The 7,737-nt window shown below is 44.7% G+C and overlaps 1 protein-coding gene across 9 annotated transcripts in view; it reads right to left on the bottom strand.

Annotated features, from left to right (window-relative positions):
• The window catches only part of nf1a (neurofibromin 1a), a 159,112-nt gene extending 157,873 nt beyond the window's left edge, over positions 1-1,239 (bottom strand). For 7 of the 9 annotated variants that reach the window (XR_013499075.1, XR_013499076.1, XM_078224705.1 and 4 more), the window contains exon 1: positions 1,160-1,224. Coding sequence is in view for 7 of the 9 variants with exons in the window: in XM_078224705.1 (XP_078080831.1) it covers positions 1,160-1,219 (60 nt within the window). In the remaining 2 variants the exon portion in view is untranslated. Of the gene's footprint in view, positions 1-1,159 lie in introns of all 9 variants that reach the window. The other 2 variants (XM_078224704.1, XM_078224709.1) reach the window with 1 other exon arrangement.
• Positions 1,240-7,737: the final 6,498 nt, after the last annotated feature.

Below are 7,737 nucleotides of genomic sequence, written 5' to 3' on the forward strand. Positions count from 1 at the left end.
TTCATGGCAGCTCTACAGTTGTACTTTTTTGACACATGGACATCTATCAACATGTTTTAAAAGCTTGGAGATGTAACTGCTATTTCAGTTTACCAAGCTGACTAGTACACATGTACATACTGTACACACAAGTAAATAGAATTCAGTGGAAACTGGAGGGGAAAAACAAACTTCTCAAAACTAACATAATTTTGGTCACATTTACATCCAGGTCACCTCTTTCACAAAGTGGAAACTCTACTCCATTAGTTCGGATAAAATAACATTCAGATGCCCTTAGTCAATAGATTTCATGAAGTTATGAATGTCTAGCTCCACTATAAAATGTCAAATAACTTCAATATGTTTGAGCAAATTTACCCCCCAAAATTTCCATTGCCAACAAAATCAGCAAAACATACACTCCCCAAAAGGGTTCAACACTGATCGCAACATGATGGAACATCATATCTATATCAACAAATATCTAATACATCACCTCCAAAATGAACTACACTTAAAGCCCTCTATCATCACTTCTGCTGAAAGCAAAGTTGCATTAATAACTACATTGATCGGGGTGGAAAAGTGAAAACTGATCATTTTCAACAAGTTAAAATTTACTGAGGGGTGGACAGTTTTGTCCTCTTTGATAAAACCACAGGGAGTGTCACCCCCTCAGAAATAGGGTTGGGGGAAATACAGGTTGGTGAGGACCAGAAGGGGTGGGGGGGGGAGGGCGATCAGTTGTGTGTGGGAATTCTCTCGTATTAAAAACCGAGATAGATTAAAAACCTTAACAAATCACTGGGGGGGGGGGGGGGGGGGTGGGAGTGAATTCTCCTGCAGGCCCCAGCTCCCACTGTCTAGGAGGTTATGGGTTGCTGGACCTAGCCCTCGAGAGGATGGATAAACAGACACACATACAGATAGACAGATGCAGAAGACCTCCATGTCAGGCCAGGCCTTGACTGACTGAGGCTGACTCCGGGGGGAATAAAAATCCACCTCCCAAGAGAAAGCAGAAACAAAAACGGACGCCAATTTTTTTTTTACCTCAGGAAACCCAATTCAACCCGCGCTCGCTGTAAGGGAGAGAAAAATAACATTACAGTCATTTCCAGAGAGCTCATTCTTTGCAAAAACAAAAAACACCGTTAGGTTTTTCTTTTCTGTTTACCTGCTCGTCGAAACGCGTTATGACGGCTTGAACCCATTCCACCGGCTTATGAGCCGCCATGCTCGGCTTTCGCCCCCTCCCCCCTCAGCACCCCTACCCCCCGCCACCTCCCCCCTCCCCCACTCTCCTCAAAGGTAAAAAAAAACAGCGGTGCCCTTGTTTCTTTTAGATCCCTCTCTCTATACAAACAGATAGATAGATGTGAATCCCTCCCGGTTGGTGTTGCTGGGGTTTGTTTCCTCTCCCACCCCCCTCTCTCTCTCTCAGCGTCTCCACATTCACCAGGGTACGGCGGCCATGACACCAGCCGGAAGTTGGGTTTTTTTTTTCTCCCTCCCGGGTGTGTGTGTGTGTGTGTGTGTGAAAAAAACCGCGCATGCGTCCCCCGGCCCTGCCGTTCATTAAGAAAAGTACGGAGCGGTTACGTCATAGCCCGCCAGACCCCGCCCCCTTTCCTCCCTCCCCCCGGCTCCTCCCATAGACATATACCCACGCGCACGCGCACAAGCTCCCTGAAACTTTTTTTCTCAATGGAGAGAGAGATGCTGGAATGTCATGGCACCAAGGTGTGGAGATGCCGGCGCTGGACTGGGGCAAACACAGTAAGAAGTCTAACAACACCAGGTTAAAGTCCAGCAGGTTTATTTGGACTCTTCCCACCCACCTGACGAAGGAACAGCCTGTTCCGAAAGCTAGTGGCTTTTGCTACCTGGTGTTATTAGACTTCTTACTATGGCACCAAGACTCAGAGAGGAAGAAAATAAGCTGTCATGTTTAAGACCATTGTAAAATGCCTCAAACGTTTCCTTTACTGTATTGAATGTTACTGAGACACTTTTAGCACCTTTCTAAGCCTTCTTATCATTTATATGGGTGACAGGGTGGCACAGTGGGTTAGCACTGCTGCCGCCCAGCGCCAGGGACGCAGGTTCAAATTCTGGCTTGCGTCACTGTCTGTGCGGGGTCTGCACATTCTCACCATGTCTGCCTGGGTTTCCTCCGGTTGCTCCGGTTTCCTCCCACAGTCCAAAGATGTGGATGTTCGGTGCTAAATTCTCCCTCAGTGTACCCGAACAGGCGCCAGAGTGTGGCAACTAGGGGATTTTCACAGAAACTTCATTGCGGTGTTAATGTAAGTCTACTAATAAATAAACTTTAAAACATTTACATTCCCTTTGTCCTATTGCAGCCCCTCCCCCATAATATAAATCTCTTCTGATTTTCTTTGCTCTTAGCTCTGATGAAGGGTCATCCAGAGTCGAAATGTTGGCTCTATTCTCTCTTCACAGATGCTGTCAGACCTGCTGAGATTTCCCAGCATTTTCTGTTTTTTTTTCCACAATGTTACTTGATATATGTAAAGAGACTTGAATATCATTATTGCTTTTTGTGTGATGGTCATTTTGGAATGTTTGTAATGTTCTCAGATTTACGAATTAAGTACATTTTTTGGGGGGAAAAAAGAAACTAGGCTGTCAATTTACTTTTCAGCAATTGTGTTTTCAGTTTGCTGCGTGTGTTTTTTTGGGGGGGGCATGGGAGGATGTTTTTGATTCTGCAATGTAATGTAATGTTTTTTGTTTAAATCGTGTATGTTTGTAAATTATGAAGGAAATTGAAACATGGGGATAGAACAATGTTGCGAATGCGCAACGTGTCTCCCAACAGTTGTAAGAAAAAAAAAGATAAATTAGCATTTCGGATGTAGATCCCTTTGCCAGAATTGGATGCCCAGAGACAATACATTTATAGGACGGAATAGAACATTCGCACAGACCTCGTCCTGTTTCAATACAGGGGTTCGCTTAACTGCAAGATTCCAGTTCTTGCGAAGAGACCACATTCTCAAACGTTGATCTGCATCTTCTCCTTACCATTCTGACCGACCGACAACAATCTGTTTCTGTTTCACTCTGCAGCATTTCAATTCCTTTTGCCCCTAAATTATCAGGAATACAGCACGGGAAGAGAATCCCAAGCACAAATTCAAATCCCAGGTTTAATATATATATATATATGTAGTCGCTTTCTATGCTGCCAAATCCGAATAGGCATTCAATGGGAACAAATAGGCTGTGGGGGGGATAATGTTTAATTTTGGCCAGAGTAAAGGGGTTCCCATCATTTTCATCTTGTTAAACGATGGCACGACTAGATAGAAGGAGGACGGATAGCATCTGTGAGAGAGAAATAGAGTCTGCATGACCCTTCGTCAGAGCTCATCCAGACTCGAAACGTTGGCTCTATTCTCTCTCCCACTGATGCCAGACCTGCTGAGGTTTTCCAGCATTTTTCTGTTTTTGTTTCAAATTCCAGCATCCGCAGTGATTTGCTTTGATTGTAGATATAAGGGGGAGCTGCCTTCCCCCATTAATCTGACCAGCCAGCCTAATCCTGGTTATTGACACTCATTGTATATTTGCAACATGCAACACGATCTGAGAACGACCATGAGAGGGTCAGAGAGACATCACTTGGTGTCCAAGTATCTGTCGCTTAAAAAATCTTTACACTGCTGCAAGAGTTTAAAAAATACGACAGACGAGATAAGAATGAATGCGTTGATCTGTGACGTTTAAAAGGCTGCTTGTGCGTTTCTCTCTCATCACAAGAAACATTCGAGAGGACTTTGTTCTCAACTGATCTGTCACCAATTGACTGACCTCACACATAACCTGTGTCTGTAAGTACCCAAAAACTGGAGTCAGAATATAGTAAAATCATTGCTGAACGAAATTTGAGCGGGATGGGAAAATCATCCGGATGGTGTCCTTGGAGTGATGGTACCCCCGCCCCCCCCCCCCCCCCCCGCCCCCCGGACAGGGCGTCTGAAAAGCCACAAGAAAGAGGCCGGGGAGAATCAACTGTGCGGAATATGCACGCTATAAAACATCTCAACCTGAACTGCTCAAACCTGGAGACAACTGACACAACCCTGGAAACTGGAAGGGAAAGGAAAATCGATGGGCAAGTCATTAAGAGTCATAACCATTTGGGATTCTTCCTCTGAACTGCAGAACAGAGGTCTCAGACTGTGGGACCCCCTGGCCTCTGGCTCCCAGAGCAAGGTTGGCAGTGTAGAAGAGGGGACAGTGAAAGGGGGAGGGGGGGAGAGGGAGGACACATAAAATGAATACAAGAAAGAGGCAAAACGATATCCCTTCAGCAAAATGTACGGGCACAGTAGCCCACAGAAGGGTACGGGATCATTGTCTCACATTCCCGACAAAGTGAGCAATCAAACTTAGCCGTGCTTTGCAGAGGAGGCAATGAATATTAAAACTAGAGGGGGGGAATCAGAGAGCAATTCGAGCTGAATTGCCACGTGGATCTCCTGGTTCAAGGCAATGTTGCTAAAGGGCCTATAATTATATATCCTGCCTGCTAGAAGACAGGGATAATCAATATATGCTATATTTAAGAGGGAGAACATCCACTTTAAAACCGGATGTATTTCCAAGCACATGAGCTGTTTGAAATTGTCCTTTCTTGCCCTCGCTCCATCCCCAGGTTTGTTTAACTTAACCACTTCCTACTCTCGCCTCCAGCAACAGGGTAATGGACTCCCACTCAATAAGTGTCCTGTGTTCCGTCTCGAGTCAGAGCTGAAAGGCAATACAGCAGAGAGACCCATCAAACACTGCACGCTGTGTCCGTCCCATTGTGCTCGGCAGCAATAATTGTCGTCCTGACCTCCTAGCTGAAGGGGTACCGCAACGAAATGGAAATCAAATACAATAACGGCGAGATTGTGTGTGTGTGTTGGGTTGGGTTTGGGGGGGGGGGGGGGTGTTAAATCACAACTCAATAAATATTCCGTTCAGTAGGCCGGGTGAAAGTTAAATGTCAATCGGGATTAATACAATTCACCAATACAGTTACCCCATAATCTTCTTTTAAAATATTCTGCTTTTGTCAAAGTCTACTTAATAATAAGGGGGTTTACTTCATTCTCTAACCTTTTCTAAATATTGCTGTTAAAATTGTAAAGGGGGTTTATGACCCAAGTAGCAATTAAACCCCCACTGATTCTATGATTTCTTTCTATGATTTCTATGATTGAATCATAGAATTGTTACAGTACGGGATTGGGCCATTCGGCCCGTCCAACCTTCAATTTAACTGTTTAACTTTCAAAATGTTAACTATTTAACCTTCAAAATGTTTCCCTGTGCTTTGACAATCCGATGTTGCACAGTCATGGCATTTTCTATGTTTATGTAGATTTTTAGTCATTTCAGTGTAAAATTCTGCCCGGTGTGACCATCCATGATATTAACAAACCTGTAACAATGTTCTGATACATGTGAATTGTCACCAAGCTCGGCCTCGCTCCCTCCATTGCCAGTAACAGTCCTGGTAGCTGCATGCGCTTACAGACTGTATTCTCATGTGAGTGCATAGAAAGTAAAGCTACACGCTGTGCTCGGTTTGTGCTGGCTCTCCGAAGCAGCTACCTGCTTCTTTTACGAAAGCCTTTGAGATGATGCCTTACGAATGTGATAAGGTGGAAGTGGGTGAGGCAAAAAATAACTAACAGCCACTAATGAACTCAATGAGCCATTCACCGAGGGGAGGAAGTAACCAATGATGTATCATTCTCAATACAGATATAATGTACAAATAAAATTATATACTGGTGTTGTGACCACACATATAGCATAAATATACAGTGCTGGAAATATGCGGCAATATCTAAAAGCGGTTGATATTTCACGCGTACAATCTTCATCACAGCACTAGTATTTAATTCTGCACAGCAAATAAATCATTGTGTTATTTTTGCAAGGCATTCTCCCCCAAATAGACATGCCCCTAATGATGTCTTATTTTACTCTTGGCTCCTTCTCTGGGGAGGGCGAGAGGGGAATCATTGAGCTGCCCTCGGCTGCCAGATCTTCACCCCCTTCCCCCTTCACATCGAGTCAGCCCTTTGAAAGTCTTTCGCTTCCACTGTTACCGCCACCTTGGCCCACCCATTTCCTGCGCATAAAAATTTGTGATTTACGACGTTTTCACAAGACTGACTTTCATCCCGAAATGCTTGTCAAGCCTTTTTTTTTTTTGCTTTGCCAGTTGTGTGGAAACGTGTGGCTGAATTACTTGTGCGTGACATCATCAAAATGAAAAGAAAAAAGACGCTTCCAAATCCCCGAAGTAAAGAAATGACATCCTCATTGACTGGAACACCTTAGGTGATCTTTCAAACTCAAGCTCTCCAAGCGCCCAGCCTCATGAATTGCTTTTGGAATGCATTAAAGGCGTTCTTTTCTTCTATTTCTCCCCCTCCCTCTCTAAAAGAACAAAAGGTTTCCCCCACATTTTTTGTCTTTTGAAATAATCACAAGACTTGGTGAAATTGTTACGGAGTAAAGAGGGTGTACATTTTTTGCTATCTTGTTTCCCCCACATTTAAAAAAAAATATAGAATCCCTACAGTGCAGAAGGAGGTCGTTCGGCCCATCGAGCCTGCACCGACAACAATCCCACCCAGGCCCCATCCCCATATTTACCCTACTAATCCCCCCTGACACTAAGGGGCAATTTGGCGTGGCCAATCAACCTAACCCGCACATCTTTGAAGTCTGCTGAAGTACTTTGATTTAATTTGATTTTGTTATTGTCACATGTAGTTTCTATGTTTTCTGTGTATTAGTATACAGTGAAAAGTGTTGTTTCTTGCACGCTATACAGACAAAGCATATCGTTCACAGAGAAGGAAAGGAGAGGGTGCAGAATGTAAGTGTTACAGTCATAACTAGGGTGTAGAGAAAGATCTCATAGGAGTGAGGTTTCTATTTTAAAAAAATAATTTAAAATGTATTTGTTGTTGATCTTGCCCGCTTTCCCGGCACTGGATCAGAGACACACACACACATAGGCGGGACACACACACTATATACAGACCCCTGGCTATGTTGAACTCTCCCTCTCACAGGGGAGTGAGGTTTTTATTTTTATTTTTTAAAAATTAAATATATATTTGTTGTTGATCTTGCTCGCTTTCCTAGCACTGGGTCTGAGACACACACACAGACACGCACAAACACACTATACAGATCCCAGATCCCTGGCTGTGGTGAGCTCTCCCTCTCACATGGGGGTGAGGTTTTTATTTTTATTTTTTAATTAATTAAAGATATATTTGTTGTTGATCTTGCTCGCTTTCCTAGCATTGGGCCTGAGACACACACACAGACACACATAGAGACAGACACACACACACAGACACACATAGAGACAGACACACACAGACACACACACTATATGTACAGATTCCTGGCCGTGTTGAGCTCTGTGTTTGTGAAAGGAGCTGGCCGCGCCTGCGCACTCGGGCCGCCGCGCCGGCTTTCATTAATGAAAAACTGGCGGCTGACGTCACCGCGGGGCTGGGAGCTGGGAATCAGGAAACGTGAATGGGGCGAGTCACAGGCATCAATGGGAGCTGGCAGCAAGCCAGGCTGGCAGTGCAGGGAGGAGGAGGAGGAGGCGGCGGGGGAGGGAGGGGGCTCCTGCAATCCATCTACCCCCACCCAGCCAGCCAGCCAGCCAGCAGCTGTGAATGAATGGGACGCGTC

Source organism: Mustelus asterias, chromosome 12 (assembly GCF_964213995.1).
Source record: "Mustelus asterias chromosome 12, sMusAst1.hap1.1, whole genome shotgun sequence".
Classification (NCBI taxonomy): domain Eukaryota; kingdom Metazoa; phylum Chordata; class Chondrichthyes; order Carcharhiniformes; family Triakidae; genus Mustelus; species Mustelus asterias.